Genomic DNA, 24,948 nt, shown 5'->3' on the forward strand with positions numbered 1-24,948 from the left:
ACATTATTTCATTTAATTCTACAAATTGAGATAGGTGTTATTGTTGCACCCATTTAACAGAAGGGGAAACTGAGCACTGGAAAGATGGAATAGTTTCCCCACATTCACACAGCTAATAAAAGGCTGAGTCCACACCTAGTCTCAGGTTTGTCTTTCTCTGAAGCCTTTGCAGTTAACCAGAAGGAGACACTGGCTCCCTTGAAGGCCAGCCTGCATGGTCTTTGGCACTGGGCATGCTCCTATTGATGCCCTCCATGCACAGACCCCCTTCACACTTGGTCCCTGCCAGTCTGCTGCCCTGCCCACAGCCGACTGAGCCCAGGGCCAACACTTGACTCAGGCAGTCTTCCACGGGTGCCAGGAAGCCTATGGGTGATCTGTAGGTACCCAGTAGGGACATCCAAGCCTGGAGAGTAGTAGATCACATCCTTTCAGGCAGTCCAGCAGCAGGACAACCAGGGAGAACGCAATGAACCTGGGCTCGAGGAGAAGCTGTGAGGAAGCAGAAGCCATATGCAAGAGAAGTCAGCTGCTCTGAGTGGGAAGAAGCTGGCAGAAAGAGGAGCCAAACCTGGGGCTGGTGTCCCGAAAACTGCTTCACGTGAAGCCTCACTGCAGCCACCGAGCCGGGTCCCTGCCTCTATTTCCCTTCACATGGCAGAACAAACCTTCAGTACCGGAGGCACCCACGAGCCCCTGTGTTTTGTGCCCTGAGTAAGCCTAAACACACCAGATGCACTAATCCTTGGGCTGCATGCAGGAGTGGAATGTCACACAGACTCCTGCAGGTGCTGGAGCAAGCCTGCCTCGGTCAGGTTCCCACTCTGCCGCTCTTCCGTGTTGTGGCCTGGAGCTGGTGCTTAACCTCTGGGAATCTCAACTGCCCTGTCCGTAAAAGGAGCCATGCGTGAAGGTTAAACGAGATGCAGTGGTTCAGTGCTTCAGCACGTAGGAGTCCTCAAGAAATGTCAGTTGTTTTCGTTGTCATTATCCTTAACTGCCCGGCCACCTTGCACCTCTGGGACAGGAGGATCCAAGGCTGAAATACTCTGACGTGATGACCAGCCCACGCCCACAGGTTGTACGAGGTGAATAAAGAGGGAATAGCAGGTGGGCACGCCCTTTGTGGTGAGAATGCCCAAGGGAGGGGGAGGGCCTCTCTGAATCCCATCTGCCTTTCTGCTGTGGTTCATGAAATATAGTTGATTCTCCTAGTCAAAACCTGGAGATGGAAATAAAAAACCTGGCCATGAGAGGTCTTATTCCCCCGCCTGGAGGCACTGAGAAATCCATTCTCCCAGAGCCTGTAAGCTGCTTCCCTCACAACACACAGACGCTCCGTGACCAAGAGGTTACAGTGAATCAGCAGGTCCCAGCTCAGCGGCAGGGCACAGCTAACCCCAAGTGCCCCTGACATGTCTGCGTAATTTAGGATTCCAGTTAGGGATGCAGCAGGCTCCCAGAATTGGGAATCCTGCGGCCAGCTGGACGTCAGGATTAGGCGTGCTGTGCTGACTAAAGAAGCCACGGAGAGGCCTCCTTTGGGCGATATGGATTGGAGGAGGTGGAATCCACAAAAAGGAATAGGCATTACAAGTTAACGTAGGTAGGAGGAAGGGGAAGTAGTGTCAATGACTTGTCGGTACACTGATGGAGCCACTGCAGGATTGCTGGGCAATGCCCTACTCAATATCTGAGGGTCAACTTCTGTGACTCCACTGTGTGCCTAATATGTGTTTGAGACAATGTCAGACCTTGAAAGGTGTCATTGATAAAGGTAGACAAGGTCCAACCCAGATTTGCCTCTTCTGTGAAATATTTTGGATATTCCCAGACCACAGGAATGTGAAAATAAAAGCAATAGCTAGGACTTACGAAATGCTTGCTGTGTGCCAAATAACTGTTCTAACTACTTTATACATATTAATTTATTTCATTTTAGTCCTCACAAAAATCACTTGTAATAGATACTATTATTAGCCCCATTTTACAGTGAGAAAAACTGAGTCCAGAGCGATTAAGTAACTTTGCCTGACGTTACATAACTATTAAATGATAGAGGCAGGATCTGAACCCAGGCAGTCATAAATCCTGACTACATTGGGTTCCCTCTGTGCTCTGAAACCACTACAGAGACTGCAGCACTTGAGCATATTTCCCTGGGCATATTTACTGTCTCACCAACTGGACTGTAAGGCCCCTGCCTTCTGAGACCAGGGCATAAATGGGCCTGTCCACTCCCAGAGCCCTGAATGCCAGGACACTCAATGACTACGTGTTAGTTGATTACATTTAGAGAAGCTTAGGGATGTATATAAATCCCCAAGCCCCCTCAAAATGTTGGCTTTCCAGATCAAGGGAAATGAGGTTCCTTGGCATAATTTTCTTAATTTAAAATATTGTAAAGAACTTGTTCATTTCAAAATTAATCACATCACATAAATCAGATCTTACTGAATGCATCTTACAAAAAGGAAAATGCTCTAACAGGAGGTATTCTTGCAGTAGACACCTCACTCTGTCTGCATACACAAACAGTACAGAGCAGAGGAGACATTCACATCTGGAAAACTCCATTCCCTCCTCCAACAAACAGATAAATGAATAATATATGGCTAGTACATGAATCATAAGTCATAATAGAGAAATTATAAAAACATGGAAATTATAATAATTTGTAAATAATAGAGAAGAAAGAAAGGAAGGAAGAAAGACAGTTGTAATGGACAGACTAAGATAGGAAGTTTGCCTTGGCCACATGAATGAATGGAGCTCGAGCTGCATGTTTTAGAGAAGGGAAGACGCTGTTCTGGGGACACTGATCTGTGCTAAACCATGGTGTGTGTTCTGTTTGTCCAATTTCAGTTGAAATCTTTCACCAACTAGCTACACGATCTCAGGCAAGTTACCTTTTGGGCCTCTTTCAGTTATCTGAGCCAATAAATATGCACTTTGCACATCCTTATAATGCCTTTGACGATACAAGCTTCACTATTTGACAGGACAAGGCAGCAGAGATTAGGAACATGGGTTCTGATTGCACGGCTTCCCTGTTTCTTATTACCAATGTAATGTTGAGTAAGTTACTCATCTATTCTGTGCCTTAGTTTCCTCACAGACAAAATGTGAATTATAATAGTTTTCCACCATAAAGTTTCTGTGAAGATTAAATGAACTAACACGTGGAAACTATTTACAACAGTTTTGGAGCTAGATGCTTAATACATGATAGCTATTGTAACATCACAGAAAATGCAAAAACAGTGGGAAAATGTCAAGCGCTCCATGAATGTAAGGGATCGCTGTGGCCTGCAGATGAAGGAAATCTAACTAAGCTGTGAGCCTGCAAGGAGAAAAATAGTCCTCTCTCCTGGTTGAGAAGCACGTGCTTCTCTAGTCCAAGGCTGAGTCCGTTGTCTGCACCTGGAGAGGGCGATGCTGCATTCAGTGAGTTCTTCCTGGGGACCAGCACTGTGCTGAGGAGTAACTCATTCATCCTCACAAAAAATGCCATGAAATGGAGACTATCATTATCCTCATTTTACAGATGAGGAAATCAAGATTCTGAGAGATTAAATAACATCCTAAGAAAGAGAAGCTGGCAGAACTAAGAAGTCTGAAACCCAGACTGTGTTTCTGAGTCTAATTTGTGTGTGTGTGTGTGTGTGTGTGTGTGCAAGCACGCGCGCTCTCATGTGAGGGGAAGATTGGCCCTGAGCTAACACATCTGTTGCCAATCTTCCTCCTTCTGCTTGAGGAAGATTGTTGCTGAGCTAACAGCTGTGGCAATCTTCCTCTATTTTATGTGGGATGTCGCCACAGTGTGGCTTGACAGGCAGTGCTAGGTCTGCGCCTGGGATCGGAACATGCGAACTCCGGACCACTGAAGTGGAGTGCGGGAACTTAACCACTATGCCCCTGGGCCGGTCCCCTAACATTTTCTTTTTTTAATGTAGAGCCTTAAGTACTCAGCTGATCCTTAAGAGATGCAAATGTTTCTATTTAGAACACAATTGCACTTCCTCAGGTCCCTTAGAAAATTATATTCTAACTTTCTAGGTACAAGGAAACAAAGATTATTGTATTATCTCTGGAGGCCTGTCCCAAAAAAAGACTAAGGTCTATAGCTAGCTGGGATTTCAGGAGGGGACATTCCTGCAAAGTACTTCCTCGCGCTTCCTCCAGGACGACTGTAGGCACCTCAGAAGGAGAGGACGGGCCTGGACAGGGCTCCAGAACTCTCTGGACTCCCATCCCCCTGACCCTGTATCAGTGGTGGATGTCTGTGTATTCATTTGTCTATCCATCATCCATTCCACCTTCTGGTAATAACTCCTAGCTCTTCCTTTGGAGAACTACTCCCCCTGCCTTCTCCTTTATTTCCAGACTCTGGGGTTTGGGTAGATCTAACCACAGCCTCCCAGGTCCAAAAGTGGGTCATGTGGCCCAAGCTTGAGGAAACAGCATATTTCATTCTCCTGGCCACAAAGGTTTATGAGGGGGCAGGTAGCTCAAGCCATACCTTCGAAGCCATACCTAGGGACTTTTGCTCCACCTACTGAAGAAAAGGCTTTTTCTTTCAATTGGGGTTGTTAATCCAACAAGACATATATCTGGAACTTCTAGAGCCCATTTTACCTACCACAAAGAGAGCATCTGCCTGAGAATGAAACCAACAGAGGAAAGAGAAGATGTAGAGACACAGATTTCCTACAATACTGTTTGAGCACCTGGATACCTCCCTGCCTGAAGCTATAACTCTGGGCCCTTTCAGTTGCCTGAGCCAATAATTTCTCTTTTTGCTTAGGCAAATTTGAATTGGATTTCTTTAAAAATCCTAATTAATAAGTACCCATCGGATACAAACAGTTCAATATACATATTTGTGAATGTCAGGCTCTCTACTAGGAACTGGAAACACAGAGATACATTGGACATAGTACTTGCCCTCAGGAAGCCCCTTCTCTAGTGGTAGAAACAGTCACATGAAGAGATAATTAGAGTACAGTGAGGCACGTGCTACAATATGGGATTGCATGAGGGAACACATTCTCCTACTACGGAGGGAGGCCTGGAAGGATCCACAAAGGAGAGATTACATGGTCAAGAATTTGAAGGATGCTTTCATGTTGAGTTTAGTGTATAAAGGGGGAGAGCCATAGTTTATGCTGCTTCATGGAATAGGAATTGAGAATAAGGCTCTGAGAGAGACCTTGGTAAACCATGGGAAGTGAGAGATTTTGAGAGCCAGAGGAATGGAGAAAGGGAATATTAGAAAATATTGCTGAGTGTTATAATTTGATTTCTTTTTGATGAGATAATATTATTTGAAAGAAAGCATTAAAGGCTAAAATTGCTTGTAATCATTTTTATCTAATGCTGCGTTGGGCCATGTGGAATCTGAGTTATACTTGAGTTACACTGTTATTCTATGATATGTTAATAGGTATTATATATACACACAGAGACACACATATATGCACACTAAATGGTTCCATGCGCAAATAAATCTGTGAAATGCGGTATCCTAAACCCTCCTCTTAGAGAATTCCATTAGCATACTAAAGGCTCTGAGAAGTCCTGTAGCACATAAATCTGTTCCAAGTTGTTTACTCCAATGATTCCTAAGTTTATTTTAGTGCATGCCACAGAATATCTTGTATTATTTTGAATACATTTTAAAATAATATAATTTTAATAACACTGACCTCAAGCTCTCCTGTCTCAAGAGTTGACAGATGGCTTCCACAGACAAAGCATAATATTTTAACTGGTATTTGGAGAATGGAAAAGGTGAGGAGTAGCCATATAAAATGTATATAAAAGGGCACAAGGAGTAAAAAATTTAAAAAAAGAAGGTTCAAGACTGGTGAGGAGTTTCCTGGGGGTTAAAAGTAGAAGGAAAGGATCTGTTCCACTTCAGTTTTCTTTCACCAGGGAAAACCTATGCCCAATTTATCTCCACCAGTGCTCTTTAAAGTGACTGCTGAGGTGACATGGCTGTTAGGAGGTAGATGGCAGCTCACCTGTTCTGGACCATACTCATGGCCATCCAGTCTACAGGATACACATTTTTCCCAATGAGGTCTTTGAACATGATGAATGTTTCCATCAAGAAGTCCTGAAATAGTAAAGCAAAACATACTTGTCATCCTGTTTTTATAGGCACTGACTGGAACTTCCCAGATATTGTTGGCTGCTAAATTTTTTCTGTTTTACAGTCAAGCACTGCATAGTGATGTCTTGGTCAACAACAGACCACATATATGATAGTGGTCCCATAAGATGAGTACCATACAGCCTAGGTGTGCAGTAGGTTATACCATCTAGGGTTGTGTAAGTACACTCTATGACGTTCGCACGACAAAATCACCTAAGAACACATTTCTCAGAACGTGTCCCTGTCATTAAGCAATGGATGACTATATTTTTTGGAAGGGTAGAAAGGGAAGGGGCAGAGCCTTTCATTAAGTAAATCCAATGAAACCAGTAGCCGTGGGTTTTTAAATAGAAACTTAAAGTTGGTTACCGGGAGACCGTTTCACAAATATAAGCGGAGTGTGAATATGGAATGCAAAAATACTCTCAAAATAAAGTACTATTAATTCTGTCTTTGGGAGTAAAGAAGTAAACGCACTCATTGATGTGGCAATTTTATAATCATCTTCTCCCAAATATGTATTTGAGAAGGAAATAATCTACACTATATGAAAGCATCTCAGGTCATTGAGCAAACAAACTATTATTAAAATGAACATCTAATTAGCAGTACAGTTAACACAGCTAATTCATATGTCACAGCCACGTGCGTAGGCAGATTCAAGGAAATACCCCAGGGACACTTTTCCTCTCCTTTGAAGAGGTTCAAAATGGACCTCAATACATCCTATCAGATTTTGCAGTGGGCCAAATTGTTCTCTATCTCTGGAGAACATAAATTCAAGACAAATCCACATAGCAAACACCAGAAGCACTGGCACTGGGACGCTCCTAAGTTGGAGGAAATGAAGTCACATTGCATGTACGCTTTAGGTAAAATTTAAAATCCATAGGAAACCTGTTCAGAGCTCTTTCCTTAAGCCAGTGGCTTTCAAATTATTTTAACAGTAAAATATTTTGTTCAAAGAAATTCTTACCTGGAACCTAATACATAAGATAAAAGTAGACTGGCTGTGGTTGAAATGTGTGTGTGTGTGTGTGCGCGTGCATGTGCATGTTTATGGTAGAGGATAGTGAGGCTGGGAGGAATATAATTTGAAAATCACTGCTTTAAGTTAAATTGCAAAATTCTGGAAATGACATTGGTTCCTTTCCAGCAATCTTTACTGGTAGGGAACGTTACTTTAAGTCCCAGGTTCCACATCAGCAGAATGGGGATAGCATCAAAGGCTTACTGTGCACACTAAGTACACACTGTCTACAAGATGCCTAGCACAGAACCTGGTCCATTATAAGCGCTCATTAAGTACTCCATGATGATGATGGTGAGTATTATTATTCATCCCTGATGTCACGTGGGGAAGCGTGGCTATTGTCACAGACACATTCCGTTCCCATGGGAATGGAGAAGGCCTCTGGCTCATGGATGGAACACTTGGCTTCTAAATGAGACCTAGTATTGTAGAATGGTGTGAGGGTTACAGGAGAGGTTCAGATCCTACCTCTGCCACATCCTAGCCATGCGGCCTTGAGCAAGCAGACTGTGGACTTGTACAGTGTGACTACTAACACCTGTGTTATGCTGTTGTGAGGATTACTTAAGAAAGTTTGTATGTTCAACAAATAAGAATTCCCTTTCCTAGCTTCCTTCCCACCCATCCTTCCACTGAGGATCAAAAATGGAGAATCCAGTCTTTCTATTTCCATGTCCCATGACATAGAGAACTTGATGGGGGGAAATCCTGGGTTATTTAGCTTTCCTTTTGTTTTGGTTTTTGTACATCCAGAAAGAGGTTCCATTTCTTGCCGGTCTTACTCCAATGAGACCCTCTCACTGCTGGATGGATGAAAGGATAGAACACTGGCTTCCTAATGATCCTCTTTTTATGGGCCACTCTCTGAGGTTGGTCCAATTCTGCTTCCCTTGGTCCCTCCAATGAGAGTTGAAAGTGAGCCCCCGGCAGCAGAACTCCTTAATCTGGAAGTAGTAAGGGGACAATGACAAAGGTGACCACACTGAGGGCAAAGGGACTGCTACACCCCTGGCACAGCTGGGCTGGGCTCTGAGGCGATGAAGTCATCTGCTGCAGAGGTGTGGACCCACAGGTCACAGGCAGACAGTCCTGTCACAAATTAGTCCTGAGATGCAGGAGGGAAAAGGGGCTCAGAGGCCAAGTTCCTCTGTGCATTTGTTATCATAATGTAACAATAGCTATCTTTTACTGGGCACTTAATACGTGAGAGCTACTATACTCTCATTTAACCCCTTCACAACCCTGTGACATAAATGATATTATTCCTACTTTACAGATAGGGAAACTGAGGCTGAAGAGAGATTAACTTGCCCACGGTCACACAGCCAGCCAGCGACAAATCCTGGATTCAAACTCAAGACTGTGTGACTCCAACATTTATGCTCTTAAGCCCCAAAACGTCTATTATTCATCAATAAATATTTGTTAAGCCATATTTAGACTAGATGCTCAGATCTTATCTCTGATATGGACTGAAGACATGTTCCAGAAGATATATGCAAGCCTGACTGGGAATGAGAAATACGGAATCACACGATCATGTCTGTAAACTTAGACACACGCATTCTCAAGGTCCATGGGGAGACCTTCTTGCCCTAAACTCTTGAGACCCAAGAGTACGACATGTCACCCCCACACTGCCCCCCAGCATCCTGCAGACTCACCACAAGTTCAGAGCTGGTCTGGAAGGTCTCGATATAGAAGGAATAGTGCTGGTCGCCCATCTGGTTTAAGATGGCTGTCATACACGCCACAAAGTGACTCTGCAAGAAATAAAGAAAAATGCCATGAAATGGTGGAGGGGGACCACGAGATTCACCTTCTCCATTTCCTTGACTTCAGACTGGAAAACAGTCCAACCATCCTAGGCAAGTTTAAAAAGGTCCCCCAGGGATGGAGAATCTGTCCGGCCCAGATCAGCTGGTGAAACTTCCCCATGAGGAAATGCCTCCTTATGGCTCACTCATGGGCTCATTCTTCCAAAAAGTATTTACTGAACACCTATTATGTGCCTGGAACTCTAGTAGGAGCTCCAGATATAGAAAACAGGGTGAGATCCATTCTCTCTCCAGCAGCTTGCACACTGGGAAAAGAAGAGTGTGTTGGTGTCAGGAGATCAAGCCTATATCAAGATTCTGGAGACAGTTGGATTTTCTGATAAATAATTTTACTTGCCTAAGCCCCAATTGTTTCACCTGTGAAGGGGGACAATAATCCATCTGTATCTACTATCCCCAAAGTTGTATCAAAAGGATCAAATGGCTTGTTTAGCTCCTCAAACATATTAAAGTTATCTGCAAAAGGATCAGTTGTTGGACCAGCATGAATCAGCCAGTGAGAAGCCGGCAGCTACCAGATACCAGCACTTGTTAAAGGCCGTGGAGGATAAAAGAAATGAGAAGAGGTGGTCCTTGCTCTTCAGGAGTTTGTGATCTAGTTGGGAAAGCAAGATTAGCATCCATGAGGGAAAAAGTACAAGACCCTTGATCTGCAAAGCAGACCAAGTGCCAGAGGGATTCAGACAGGGGGGAAATCAATGCAAGGGCTTGGAAAGAGGTAGGTCTGGAAGCATCCATGGGATCAGAGGAGCAAGAACCACATCTTTTCATGCACCAGAATGCGTCACCACACTCTTTTCTGCTTTTCCCCTCCCAGATTTTGTGAGTCTGTGTCAGGCGTGTTTTCTGTTTGGGCTAGTGTCTGCAAGCAGCATTAGGGAGATCCATTCTGGAAACCGGGTAAAGGAAGTCCTGACCACAAATCCATCAGAGGGGAGAAGCCACTTGATATTGTCTCCTATAAGATTCCACTGGGGCTGCCATTGTAGCCAAAAGAAGTCCCACTAGGCTCAGTCAGGGGCAGGCTTGTGGCAGATGGCCTGCTTGATGTGAAGCAGGCGTCTCCAGGGAACCCCACTGCTAAAGGGTGTCAGACATAATGCACACCAGAGAGGTGGCCTGGAAGTATTATGTTTGAACCAAGAAAATAGGTTTGGTATCACAGATTGGTATCTTTGTTAAAAAACAAAAAAACACCCAAAAAACCCTTCTTCCTTTGTTAACAAAATATAACAAATATATATAAAAAAAACTCCTCCGAGATTCGAGGTTTCCAGGTTAGTTACAGTGGTGGAGGAACAGCTTTGATGTGCCCAGGAAGCTCCTTCCATATTCCTCCACAGGAAGTCTTTCGGGTAATTGAATGTTCCTCAAGTTCACATTCTCAAAAATAACTCCCAAAGATATGGATTCTCATTTGCTTCTAGGTTCTTTCCAATTAGGATGTTTGGGAGAGTAAGCTTTCCCAGTCAGCAGGGCAAGCTATGTAATTTGTGGGGCTCAGAACGAAACGAAAATGAAGAGTCCTTGTTAAAAATTATTCAGAATTTCAAGACAGCCATGGGGCTCTTCTGAGCACCAGGCCAGGTCACACGCCCAGGAATCCAACCCTGCCTGCCAGAGACTACCACACTCACACACCAGAAATGTTCAGAAAACACGCAAAGCTGGCAGAGAGTGCAAAACTGGAACTCTCAGGAGCAACAGTGATGACACTCTGTTGATGGGGACCTGGAGCCCCTAGACTGAGGTGAACTACCTTGGCCATCCAGGGAATCAACTCTCCTGGCCAGCTCAGGCCCCCAAGGGATGGTGGTGAGTTTGTGAAATTATCCATCCCTTTCAAACCCGACAGAACACCCCACCATCACTGCTAACTTAAGCAGGTCCCACTGAAACCAAGAAACAAGTTTTGTTATTGTTTACCCCTCCAGCCAGGCTGGATGCAAGAAAGGAGAGATCTGAGAGTTTGAGAGGTCTTCGTGTGCGTGTGCGTGTGTGTGTGTGCGTGTGTGTGTGTGTGTGCGTGTGTGTGTGCGTGTGTGTGTGTGTGAGCACACATGCATGCGTTTCCCTGCTTGCTCCATCCCTTCTTTGAGGAGCTTCCTCACAGAATTCAGCTTGTGGCCACTAGAGGTCTTTTCTTTTCACATGGAAGCCGCTGTGCAGTTTGTTCGGCTTTTTATTTATTCCTACGTGAGCAGACCCACTACACTTCTTGCATATAAACAGTGAAAATTACAAGGTAAAGGACTTATTATTCCTTCTTTTGGAGTAAATCTGCTGCTGGCTAAAGTCGGGGTCATTTTGCAAGGAAAGGAGGACATCTCTGCAGGTAATCACACTGCTTCAAGGTAAGAGATTGGGGTAGGCTTTATTTTTGGTGATCGATGATCCTCTAAAAGAACATGCTATTGTGTCTTGGACAATAGTTTACTTTTAAAGCTTTGGTTTAAATAAGTCCTGGGATTGTGAGCGTGTGTGTGTATGTGTGTGTGTGTGTGTGTGCTGGAAAATCCACCATTGTCAGAACTGCAGGCTGCCCCAAATGCATAGATTCGGAATGCTTGTTATTTCCAGTAGCTTGATTTGAATTTGAAGGGGGGAAAAAAAAGCAGAAAACAATCTTCAGATCTCAAGTTGCCTGGAATTACCTTGAAAAGCCTGCATTGTCTTAAGCCTTGTTTAGAGAAACTTCCAGGCTTCATTTTAAAAGAAAATAAAAGGAAGAAGGGGTCCTGGTCCCTATCTAGAGAGAGTGACCATTTTATGAAACAAACCATTATCTTTTTATAAGGACTTGTTCAGCGTGTACTGTTCACTGAGCCATCAAAATTACTTTAATCAGCTTGTTCATGTCTTCGTTCTAACTACCACATAGAAAAACCCAGCTGGGTGCCTTTCAGCGTGATTTGTAGTGCTATGCAAGTGAAGTTTGGACAAGTTACCTGCATTTGGCTGTTAATGAAAAATGACGGTGTTTGACTTCCGATGGGAAGCACCCCTTTTTTCTCCTCTGGTGTCTGGCCCACTTTAGTATCAGATCTGTCAGAAATCACACCAATGTGACTGATTGATTCGTGAAACGGCATGAGACACCAGCAGCAAGTTCGTATTCAGAAAAGCCTCCTCTCTGTCATTTAAATTAAAAAACAATAGAGAGAAGCCTCTGTCGTGCAATGATAGAATGACTGGATAACATGCTTTTCTGCCATTTATCCCCTTTTCAGTAGTATCCTCAACATGGCAATCCACCTCTTTGCTTCCCACCTCCTTCTCTTTTTACAAGTTTGAGACCTGATTCCTGCATTGATCATGTTTTAAATGTTTAGAAAAAGACACAGGGATTGGGGTGGGGGTGATGATTAGACTGCATTTGCCCTAGCAACTCAGACACCCCTAACGTCGACACTGCTCAAACTTTACAGTGCAGGAGTCTGAACTCCCAGCCCTGTCGGCAACATGGAAAAGCCTGAATACTGCATGGGGACGGTGGGGTGGAGGGATGCCCTGCAGTCCAGGCTAGTGAGAGTCCCCCTTTCCCATCCCTGGCAGAAATTTTTGTAGTCGACATATATTTACTACCAAGGCATGAGGCAGCCACTCATCCATCCCCAAGCAGCAAGCCAGGTGCCTGGATGGGAAATTGCTTCTTAAAACAGAATTCCAGGGGGACCTGCAAATTAAATTCCAGAGAGAGACTGTATCCGAGATGCTGGAACAAACCAGGCAGAGTCACCTCGGCTCCATTTGGGGTGCTTTAAATGTAGCTAATGAATCACAGCATGAAGAGACACGGTTTGAAACTAGGTCAAACGTGTGAAAATAAGTGCAGCCATCGCAGGCACTTGGCTGATGAGGGGATACTTTACACCGTGAGTGGCTGGGCTTATTTGCCATATAGAACCCTCTTCAGCCATCCCCAACGATCAACTCTCTTAATGAATTCAGCCCATCGGTATGTAGGGAGGTCTTGCACAGCCGGAAGAGAACTGAAGCTCCAAAGGAAAACAGTCAGGGTCTCTTCACTGTGTGATGGCAAGAGAGAAAAAGAGAAACCCAATATAGAGTGATGAATGCTAATTAGCTGGGATACTAGGTGCTTTTGATCAGGAGAGTACCCCTCCCTAAATCATTCTACTCCTTCGCATAAAAAAATCGTCATCATCACCATCAATCATCATCACACTGATAAGGCCAATAGTTTTGGTGCACAACACGCAACTTAAACCCATCTATTTAACCACTTCTACTGCAAACACACCTCCACACACACAGCAAGGACACCTGCAGTGCTTAGTGACCCAGGAAAGGGCTCTCCATGTGCCCTGCCTCGAAGAACAAACAAAACTGGGAGAGGGGCATGGCTGCTGCGGATGCGGCCCCCACTCACCTGAGATTAGTGGGAGTGATGAGATCGCAGAGGGAGGGAAACAGCCAACTTCAAGAGCTTGCTGCCTAAATGCCAACATTACTATGAGATACCAGCTGGTGACATGTTGCTATAGTAACTTCAAATAATGTGCACGACCAAAATAAAATAAAATATAGAAAGCGCCAAGGAGAGGAGATGAAGGAAAGTTTGCATGCCGAGGGAGGCTCATGGAGGGAGATGAAAAGTTCCCTCTACCGGGCCATCTATTTCCTTTGGAGACTAAGAGTGGCCAAAAGCCACTCTCAGGTTGCTTCTCTGTTCACCTCAATGTCTGACATGTGGTTATATAACAGATTTTATTCTTGATGGAATTGGCGCTGTCTGGTGAATACAGGACCGGAGACAGAAGGCTGCAGTGTCAAGAAAAATAGGGACCCTAAAACCCCTCCATCTTAGAGCTTTGCAGGCAGCTCAGAGTTGTAGTTTGCAACAATAGTAGTTTGGGTAAACTAGTGTGTGCACTCTGTCTCAGCAACCATCAAGTTCTGGGCACGTGTTGGTGCCAGGGTGCAGCAGTGAGCAGGAAGGATACGGTTGTGCTCCAAAGAGCTCCCATCTGGTTCTGCCAGGATGGAGAGCATCAAAGTGGGGTCCTAAGAGCCAAACAGCTGGAGTTCAAATCTCAGCTCTACCTATCACTGGTCCTGTGACCTTGGGCAGGGTCTTGTGCCTCACTGTTCTCATCTGTAAAAGGGGAGAGAAATATTCCTTACCTCATACAGTTTTGATAAGAATTAAATCCATTTGTGTAAAGCAATTAGAACATAGGAAGCCCTCAATAATTATCGGCTATTAGTAGTACTGTTATTGTTGCCGACTCTGGTCCAAAGAAAGTATGCAGATTAGCTCCTTGAAATTCCTGACCTGGGCAAAGGGAATGATGGCTCCACCTACCCACGACTGTCTGTGGACACATGAAGTGCTCCCAATACAGCTTGGGACAAACAGCTAAGTGCCCTTTGACTCTGAAGATGCCTTTGGTTAACAACATGCCCAAAGTCCAGCTGTTTGGTAAATCGAGTGTGTGCCTCTTGGAGCAGAGCATGCTGGGAGGTTTCTTTTATTTGGGGACAGTTTCTGGCAGGTATGAAGAATGACAACAGTGCCCAAATTGTTCAAAAGCATGAAATACAACTGTCTTCATTGAAAACTTAGTTCCCCAGCTGTTTGACTTCAGGAGGTGCCTGTCTTTGCATGCAGTGACATTCTTTGGTTACCCAGGGATCCTGCTGTGTAATAGAGTAAACTAAGTCACCTTCCTTCATGGGGAAGCTTCTTGATGGGCACAGATCTCAGGGTTTTGTGTGGCCTGCTCCATGTCAAAGGCATAACATCACAGGAAAACAGAAAGGTGCCACTTAGATGCTGTGTACTCTGAATGTGTCCTGACATGTACTGTCTGTACAACATGGCGACTCTTGTGGAGTTTCCTGTGTGCACCCCTGCCTGGCGCTGTGGGCATTAATGATGGACCAGCTCTCTGGCATCACTAGGGCCAGAACTGCAGGCATGGAGTCTCCTCAGAGCTTTCCTCGCTGACAAGGAGAGGGAGGGGAGGGGAAACAAGGCTGCTTTGAATCAAGGCTAGAAGAGGAGACTAAATTGGTCACATACTCTTCCTTTGAAACTAACACACTCTGATCCTGCATGGAGCCTGTGCTTGTGGCTCTGTAGTGTGGGGTCATTTTAAGTCTTCCAAAGAATAGAATGGGACATTAAATCACAAGAGGAGGTGGAAAGCAAGCAAATTCCATTCATTCATTCCTTGTGCTCAGGACTCTATGTTCATCATCTCACTGAATCTTCTCAACAACCTGATGAGGTCAACTGCGGAAAGTGAGATGCATGGAGGTCAAGCAGCTTGCTTAGACGGACATTTAGTATATGGTGGGACAGGAATTAAAATCTTTCTGACTCCATAACCTGTGTTCTTTTCATAAATCCACTAGGTCTCCCACAGCCCCACTGTCAGCTCCACCTGGGCAGAGATTTTTGTCCATTTATTCATTGCTGTATCACCAGAATCTGGAATTGAACTTGCACATAGCATGAGCTCAATAAATATTTGTTAGATGAGAGACTGAATTTATTATAGTATTCCCCATCTCTAAAGGAATATTACAGGGACTACCCCCCACTCACAAACTCTGAAAAGTTAGGGTCATGTGTAGACCACCTTTGCCTTAGGAGAGGCCAGAAATGAAAGTATTTTTGTTCTACTTCTGAGCATACTCCATCTTAAGTTATATTTGATCAAGCCAGAGTGAGATCACTTTTTCACACATTCCTTAATTTAATAAATATTTCTTGAGTACCCACTATGTTCCAGACATGGTTCTAGGTGCTGGGGATACAGTCATGAATGAGAGTAACAAGAGATTTGTTCTTAAGGACCTCGCATCCCCGTTGGGTCAGAGTCCCAGGGATGGGAAAATACACCATAAGCAAGTGAATACATAAGTAAGATCATTTCAGGCAGTGATATCTGCTACTAATGAAATATTACAAAGCAATGAGATAGAGATGGAGTAGGAAGGGAACTATTTTCAGTAGGAGAGATGAAGGTGGCATCTTAGAGAGCTGACGTTTGAGTGGAGATCTGAATGATGAGAGTTAATCATGCAAAAACCTGCAGAACAGCATTCTGGAGCAATTGAACAGCATATGCAAAGGCTCTGAGGTAGGATGTGCTTAGAGTGCTGGAGGATCCAAAAGACCAGCAGCATAGGCGGAAGGTACGAAATGAGGGAAGGCATGGTAGAAGACGAGATCAGAGAGACAGGCAGGGACCAGATCCTGTGGGCCCTTGCAGGTCACGGGCAAGAGGCTGGATTTTCTCCCAAGTGCAAAGGCAGGCCATTGATCTGGGTTTTAAGAAGCTTGCTCTGGCTGCTGTGTGTTTCAAGAATTCCTCTTTAAACAGGTGTTTTGCATGTCTTACCACACAAGCCCATCTCCAAGACACTATACTGGAGTTATTCCCAGGTCATGGGTCCCTGAAAAGCACACCCTATGTTTTCAATGTTGCCTCTTCCTCATTCATGGTAGTGTCACCACCCCTCAGCAAGCGTTTCTCATGAAATGATTACTTTATTGCAGACTCTGACCCTCCTGTGGCAGGCACGGACATGGACTCTGGTTTTACGTGGATCCCATTTGTCTTTGAGTTCAGTGGGCTCGTCTCCCTGTCATTCAGAGCTGAATGAAGGGGAGCCTGCTCTGGTAGCTCCCACTCTCTGAGTAAAGCCATTTGAGTCTGTGGGACCTGAGAAGCCCTCTTGCCAGGAGAGGGGCTATCATTCAAGGCTCTCTGGTTTTTAACTGAACAGAAGATGATTTTTCTAAATGTTTCTAATTACATCTGTGGAGGTGTGGGTGGGGAAGTTCACAAATGTGATTGCTAAAAGGATGGTTTCAGAACAAGGATTTATTCTCGGCACATCCACCAATGATGGTCTTCCAAGCTTTGCACTGAATGCCTCAGGAAAGGGTGTGCAGAAAAGTCTGCTTCAAGTCCTGAGCAACATGGTGCTGTCCTCAGCTCACATCTCCCTGAGAAAACTCAAAGCCAGGAGCATCGCTAGGATGTGGGCTCTGGATGAATATCCTAAGCAGCCCCTCACCTTCTCCTGCAAACATTTGCGTCCAGGTTATATATGACACCGAGGTCAACCTTCAACAGGAAAAGGTATCACAAAAGGATATTACATCCCAGGCAGGAGGCACTGTGTGTTGCAGGATAACAATAATAACTAACATGCGTTGGGCAGTGTGCTAAGCCGTGTATTTATCCATCAGTAAGGACTTCTTATAGGGTTGTGGCGAGGGGAGAAGCAGAAGCTAAGGTCAGTTGGACACTTATGTGTCAGACACTGTGCTGAAAAGCACACTGATGGTCCCAACAGCCACCAGTATTGAACAGTTACTATGGGCCAAGCGCTGCATGTGCTTTATTCTCAGTTAAGCCTCCAACATTCAGTCTATGTTGATAAAACCATGTGTACTTTACAGATGCGGAAACCAAGGAGAACGAGGTGACATGGCTTGCCTGGATCGGCTTGTCCCTAGAATGCTTTTGTTTTCTTTAGAAAAAAGAAAAAGATTTTATTGTTTTGTGAAAATGATATAATCTTATTAATGTGAAAATTAAGCAATACCTCAAAGTACAATGAAGAAAGGAAAAGTGCATAATATTTCACCTCACCATGCCCCCTGACTAACTAATTTTGAATATTAAGAGAAACATTCTAGACATCTCTTGTTTGCCCATATAGAGATGGAAAGATAGATGTAGAGATGAGTGGATAGATGAATAGATGGATGGATGGATAGATGCATGGATGGATGAATGGCTGAATGGATGGATGGCTGGAGCTAGCTAAGCAGATGAAATAGGCAGACAGACCAGCTGATAAGATAGACATACAACTACACAGACGAGACTGCCCTCTCAATGGCTATGCTCTATGGCTTCTGAGTCTCCCATGATTTTAGGCTCAACTGAGGATACGCCCTCCATTTTTTGCATTGCTTGGGGCTTTGAAGGCCAACAAGTGTTCAGTGTGGGCTGCCAATGCCACATACTAGAAAATATATCTGGCTTCCTACAGAAGCAGCTTTTCCAGAAGGCACTGCACAGGGGACCGTAAGTCCTGGGATCACATCCCAGCTCTCTTCGACATACTTTGGAACTTTGGACCAGTTACTTTACCGTTCTGAGTCTCAGTGCTCTCTTCTCTCAAACGGGGATACCAGTGCTGACTACAGGACTGCTGTGAGGGTGGAGTAGAAGGCAGACATAGAGCCTGGCGAGCCAGAAACACTCAGACAGTCCTCTTGCAACACTCAGCCTCAGGCCCCTTTCCGGCTCAGCCAGAACAGTTGGTAGAGCAGCCAGGGAGGCACGGAGGTCGCTCTCGGTGGCCTCGTGGAGGATGATTTAAACCTCCCTGCGGACCTGGAGAGCTACATTGCCGAGAATGACTTACACTCTCTCTCTGCCCTCTGTGTCCCTTTTCAAAGGCTCCACGGTAAAAGGAGTGGAGGGGCAGGCAGACAACTACGTTCCTGGACGGCCAGGCAGCCCAGCAAGAGTTTTCAGGAGGAATGATGACTTTGTGGATAAAAGGATTTCGTTAGTTTGCTTTTTGCTTTTCCTTCATGAGGAACGAAGAAGAGTGAAGAAAGTCTCTCACATCATGGTTTAAAATTCAGGCCCAACTTTCAACCAGGCCTCTCCCAGCACCTCCCCCGCTTCCCCCAAATAGTTCTGGGTGTTCCTGCTGCAAGAGGTCTGCTAGTCCCAGCACACTCAGGTGCTAGGTCTGAGAGCAGCTTATTGGGTGTGGGTGGAGGTGGCCTCTTTGCAAGCTCCCTGAAGTGCTCAACTCAGCAGTGCTTACCCAAAGCAATGACACATGGATGATGCAATTCTTAATCCACATTAGGGAAGGGTTCTCCTCCTTCCCAGACAATCCTCATTCCTCACTTCCAATTAATCAAATTAGAAATATTTACTCAGCACCTATTATGTGTAAGGACCCACACCAGGCCTGATCATGGTTCACACCCTAAGGTCTCAGACTATAGGGCAGATTATCTATATCTATCTATCTATCTGTCTATGTATATCTATCTATCTATCTATCTATCTATCTATCTATCTATCTAATAGAGTCGTTCTCAACTGGGGACAATTTCATCCCTCAGAGGGTATTTAACCATGTCTGGAAACATTTTTCTCTGTCCTAATTGGGGAAGGGGGGAAGTTGCTACTGACATCTATTGTGTAGAGGCTGGGGATGCTGCTAAACATCCTACAACACGCAGGTCAGCCCCCACAACAAAGAATGATCTAGCCCCAAATGTCGCCAGTGCTCAGGTTGAGAAACTCTGATCTGTAGAGAGAAACGCACTATGATGCTGAATGACAGGGGAAAGGTGAGTGCTAGGGGTAAAGTTTTCTCTAGGCTTTTAAGAAGGAGGAATGACCTTTGTGGGTAGGGATGTTCAAGGAAAATTCCACAGAACATGTAGGATTTGAAGGACTGTAAGATTAAAAGAGATTAAGGTAAGAATGGGAAAGGACATCTTAGATCTATAATAGAAAACACATTTCATTTTATAACTTGATTGATTGGTAGTAACTGCCTAAAGAGCTATGTGGGAAATGATTCTAAGGCCAAGTCCTAGCTCAGCAGGAAAGAGTGTGGTAATCGATTACTGATGTCTGCTTTAGGCAAGGGAAGGGGAGTACATATGTTGAGAAATTGCTGTCCCACTTTTATATGTGGAATAGGCTGAGGAAAGAGGCGGAGGTGGAAATGAGCGAAGTGTTTTGGCACAGCTGAAGTTCACAGAGGAAGATCACATGCGATATTCAGAGGGGCAGCCTGGAAGGGCCTTGAATGCCAGCCTGAGGGCTTTGAACCTCAATCTGTAGGTAACGGGATGCCACGCAGGCACCTGCCTACTGGGTTGCCTTCAGGCCAGCTCTGCTGACAAAGTCTTGAGAACTAAAGAAAGCTACCCAGGGTCTTTGCTCTTCATTTCTATAAAGGGAGTACTATTTCATCTGTTAACAGTAAAAACTGGCAGAATCATCATGCTCCAGCTTTTATGAAACTGATCCCAATGATAAAAAAAATCCTATGAAGCTGAACTCAGAGATAACTGTTTGAAAAGCTGACTCCAAGGTTCACGTTAATGAGTTCCTGTAAAACCCTTTTGGATAGAGTATGCCTTCTGATGTTGTTCGAGGAAAAAAAAAGGCTCACGGAGGAGAGGGCAGAAAGGAGTGGAAGTCCATTCCTAGGGCTCATGTGCCAGCTGACCCCCTGGTGAGGACACTGCACCGCCTACTGATCCTCTGCTTCCTGTCAGCCCCCAGCTCCCCGACAGGCTGGCTCCTTCTTAGGCAGTTTCCTCTCTGTCCTGGGAATGATACCTCATTGATTTATTGGTTTGCAATTTTCCAAATGACATCATACTCCATTTTTTTTCATTCTTTCCCTCTGCTCACCTCCCTCCTCTTAAATTCCTGTTTGTCCCACTTCCACTTCCCTGTCCTTTGGAATGGTAACAACACCTCCCAATTATCACCCTCTGCAGTCAGCATCAGCTGCCTGCTGACTCCCTCTCCCCGTCATCATTAATAAAGGTGACACTGCAGCTTGGCATGAATGCAGGTCCTCCCCCACCTGCCCCACCCTCTCCTCTCTTGGAGCAGAAGGCTCCCTGGCCACAGAGCCCTGCCTTCGATGCTTTCTTCCCACACCCAGCAACCATCCCCGTGTTCTGGTCCACACTCAAAGAAAAATCAAATGACACAATGAAAAATGCAACCCAGAGAGCTGGACTGGTGTGCCCAGATATCAGATCAACTTAACTACCACCCCATATCTACTAATTCCATCTAGTAAAGTAAAAAGGCGTCACAATTGTCTGAACTGATTTGTTCTTTAAAACCCCTGCTGACTCTTTCGCCCTGGCAGCCCTGAGGAAATCTTAGCAAAAGTCTACCCAAAGTTAAAGCTTAGTGTTAGAGAGATGTTGTAGAGGATGACCCTTGGGAGTCCTTGCAAGCTGGCCTCCTTGCAGTGCAAATGGGGAAACCATGAACCAGGGAGGTTAGGTAGTTTCCCCACGGTCACACAGCCTCTGAAAGTGGCAGAGCTGGTACTAGAAACCAGCCGTTCTGACCATATGGTTAAATTAACTGTACCATTCTCTCCCACCTCCAAAAGCTGGCTCCTGAGCCTCCAAGTTCCCCACAAACAAAATGACTGTTCTTTCCCAGGCCAGGGGGTTGTCCTTATATCCAGAATGAATGACGTCAATTAATAACTAAGGCTGATGTTTGAGATGCGCGTTCTTGTTTGAGATGCACATGCATGTTTGAAACCACAGAGGTTTCCAGATTGGGGGAAGAACAAGCCATTGAGCACTAATTTCATCTTTCAAAAAAATTGAATGGGTATCTCTATGACCACTATTCATCCCTGCTTTGATCTATTACATTCTGAGCCCAGCATCCAAATCTGGTTAAGAACATCAAATTAAAAACCAAACAATTGATCACTGAAGTCACTCTGCGTAATGAAAATCGTCTGAATGTGCGTTTACAGGGCCTCCGGGCAGGAACGGGGTGGGGTGTGGGAGGCTTTGCTCACGTCACTTGCCCAGAGGTCCACCCCACAGGCCTCGCCCAGCCCACAGAAATGCCTTGTTTGGCCAGCACAGTGTTTTTAAAACACTTGACTTTTTTGTCAACATTTAACAACCAGAAGCTATTGCATAAAATTCTGAATTTTCAGCTTCTTTTGGCTATTTGGAAGATCTGGCGATACCGTTCTGCATCCCCATATGTCAGCCCTGGGCGCTGCCTCCTGAAGTGGGCAGGGGCTCGGGGGAGGTGGACATGCACTTTCCAGGGAGCCAAGGCCTGGCCACGTTCTAGGGTGACTAACTCATCCTGGTTTGCCCAGAACTTTCCTGGTTTTAGCGCTGAAAATCCCATGTCCCAGGAAACCCCTCAATCTCTGTCAAACATGGACAGTTGGTCACTCTACCTAGTTCTTTTTTTATATACCTGCCTGGTCCCTGTGGTCACTTGCATGTATGGCCTCTTTCCCACTGCTTCCTTTATGCCCACATGCCTCCCCAGAATGACATTCAAGGCTGCCCACCATCTGAATCCTGTTTCTCCCTCCACCCCACCTACATGCTATCCACTCTAAACTTCTCTTCACTCCCTTGGCATTTGCACAAGCCAAGGATGCCTTCTTTTATACACCATGAAGTCCAATTAATTTTTGAAGACCCATGCAAATGCCAGCCCCTCCTCTAGGAAGCCTTTTCTGATTCCTCCTGATGCTCTTCTGTCCCTGACAGAGCCAGGCACTCGCTCCCTCTGTTTCAATAACACTCAATTCTTTCTCCTTTCCTTGTTCTCATTACCATTAACACAGCATCAAGTGAGGAGACCCCAGGGGTGGGCCTCTTAAGGACTCAGAGGGAATCAGAATTGTGATAAAATAAAAAAATGTAAAAATTGTGAAACGATTTGAAGTTCTAGTCTCTTTGCGTTGTGAGTTTTGCACAATTCACCAAAATGAAAACTAAAAATCATCCCACAAGTATCTGCACTTACTATATGGTACTGTTCAGCATTCCACGGTCTACAAGCTTCTGGGTCTCCTGAGCATTGACATCCAACTCTCCTTCTGCCCGTAACATGGACTCTCTTTTTTTTTTTGAGGAAGATTAGCCCTGAGGTAACATCTGCTGCCAATCCTCCTCTTTTTGCTGAGGAAGCCCGGCCCTGAGCTAACATCCGTGCCCATCTTCCTCTACTTTATATGTGGGACACCATGTCTGCACCTGGGATCCAAACCGGCGAACCCCAGGCAGCCAAAGCGGAACGTGGGAACTTAACCACTGCGCCACCAGGAGGACTCCTGGACTCTAAATCACACATCCATGTAACTGTGTTCTCCTCCAGCCCTGGAGAAACTCAAGGGCAGGGACTTCTATCCATGTCCTATATCCTCAGTGCCTGGAACATCTGGGAAACCGTAAAAGGTTTCCCAAATGAGTGAGCGAGTGAGTCAGTGAGTGGGCGAGTGACTGAGTGAACTTCCATCAAAGAGACTGGGAGGACTGTCTCATTTGCTGTGATTTTACAGAAAATAAGATCTTCTTAGCTGTCCCAGTGCCCACAGGGCCTCTGCTGCTTAGCTGATTGCCCTGAGCCTTATTACGAGCTAGAACAACCAGTCTATGATTGGGGTCAAGCTGTCATTCTTTTGGTCATTTCTCATAAGACCATAAGATTACAAAGCGTTGACAGCTTTAGGGTCTTTTCTGATAAATAAGGAGAATTTCCAGGAGTCCAAGTTTCCACTGGCCGTTTCCCCTGGGGCGCCACATCGGCAGTTCAAACAAACACGTCAATATCATCCTTCCCCTCAGACCCCTCCCTCCGCCCTGTGCGCTGTGCTCCCTCTCAGAACACCCACAAGCTCAGGACAATAATCCAGCCACAGTCCTTGATTCCGATCTCCTTCCTCTCACATTCCACAAATCATCAAGCCCTGGAGATTTAGAAATTTGTCTTGAATATGTTCATTTCCCTGCCCCACTCTCACTGCCCTGATGGAAGCTACCATCGTCACTACCTGCATTATTGCAACAGCCTCCGAAGTGGTCTCCTGCCTCCAACTCTGCCCCCTGTAATCTCCATATTACAGTGAGAGCAAGATCTTACTAAAATGGAAATAAGACTAACTCTCACTCCTGCTTAAAATCTTCAGTGGATCCCACTGACTCAGAGTAAAAATCCAAACCTCGTAACATAGGGTGAAATTCCCTGTATGATCTGCCCCTTTTCAATTCATTTCTTCCACTCTTCCTACTGGCTCCTCTAAACTCTTCCATCAGGCCATGCAGAACTTGTCCTAATTCCCCTCCAACTCACATATCCAGATGATATTTTGATCACCTCTAATAGCTTGTCCACATGCTATTCCCAGCCTTAGCACGTGTGCATGAACATACACACACACACACACACACACGTCTTTAAATAATTTGCCTCATCACCTCTACTGAACTTCAGGTCTCATATTTGAAATCACTTGCTCCAGAAAGTCTTCTGGGCTTCTCTCCATCCCGAGCTGGGTTGTGGGCCCATTTCTGAGCTCTCATGTCCCTGGAACCATCACTCTGGTGGCATGGATCACAGTTTTTGGGAGCCCTCTCCTTGTCTGTCCAGTTTGCCGTGGGACTGTGAAGACAGAGACTGGGTCAGGGCCCTACTTTCTTCTTATCTCTTCATCTGCAATTTAGTGCCTGGCACATAGCAGGTACTCAACAAACATTTGCTCAATGAATGGGTATATGATCTCAGATGGAAGAGTAAAGAGGGCACAGACTGGAAAGGTACCTAAATGGCATGTGCTAAGTTGGGTCTGCTCTGAGGGAACACACAGATTGATAAACTGCTCTCTTCTAATCAAATTCTAATCAAATGTCCCCCAAGGAACTGGACTAAAATCTGGTCTGTCATGGAAAGTAGCTTCCTCACTGTGTAATGGCTTGAGCCTGAGTGGGAAGGGGGACAGCTTTCGGAGTCCTGGCATTCCTCTGGCCTCATGGACACAGTAGGCAAAACACTGGACCCAGAGTAAGGGGACTGGTCTCAGCCCCAGTCCTGCCACTCGCTTCCTGTGTGCCTCAGGGCAGTTTGCTTTTCCTCTCTGGTCTTCAACTATAAAACAAGTCAACAGAGCCAGCTCTTTCTACTCTTCAGTGTGGTGACTTGGAGTCGCCCACAGCTGAATGTGCATTCTGGTTCCCCCAATTCCTAGCCGTGTAGGCTTCTGCAAGTAATGCTGACTTCATGGGGGTGTTACGTACATTAAATGTGATCACATTCCTTACGGGGGTAATGCAATACTCCTCACAGAGCAAGAGCTCAATA

At 45.3% G+C, this 24,948-nt stretch overlaps 2 protein-coding genes and 1 long non-coding RNA gene across 3 annotated transcripts in view; 2 read left to right on the plus strand and 1 right to left on the minus strand.

The window, feature by feature from the left end:
- Positions 1–24,948, minus strand: part of DOCK2 (dedicator of cytokinesis 2) — a 411,398-nt gene that overhangs the window by 84,323 nt on the left and 302,127 nt on the right. Inside the window, exons 28-29 of the mRNA XM_070569049.1 lie at positions 8,858–8,956; positions 6,027–6,121 (exon numbers count right to left, since the gene is read on the minus strand). Coding sequence (XP_070425150.1) covers positions 6,027–6,121; positions 8,858–8,956 — 194 coding nt within the window. The remainder of the gene's footprint in view (positions 1–6,026; positions 6,122–8,857; positions 8,957–24,948) is intronic.
- On the plus strand, positions 7,621–9,498 carry LOC139075044 (uncharacterized). The gene is made up of 2 exons (XR_011525069.1): positions 7,621–7,769; positions 8,470–9,498. It is a non-coding gene; the product is annotated as an uncharacterized lncRNA (long non-coding RNA).
- INSYN2B (inhibitory synaptic factor family member 2B) overlaps positions 11,141–24,948 on the plus strand; it is a 119,050-nt gene continuing 105,242 nt past the window's right edge. The window contains exon 1 of the mRNA XM_008533016.2: positions 11,141–11,385. The gene's annotated coding sequence lies outside the window, so the exon portion shown is untranslated. The remainder of the gene's footprint in view (positions 11,386–24,948) is intronic.

This window comes from Equus przewalskii, chromosome 13 (assembly GCF_037783145.1).
Source record: "Equus przewalskii isolate Varuska chromosome 13, EquPr2, whole genome shotgun sequence".
Lineage (NCBI taxonomy): Eukaryota > Metazoa > Chordata > Mammalia > Perissodactyla > Equidae > Equus > Equus przewalskii.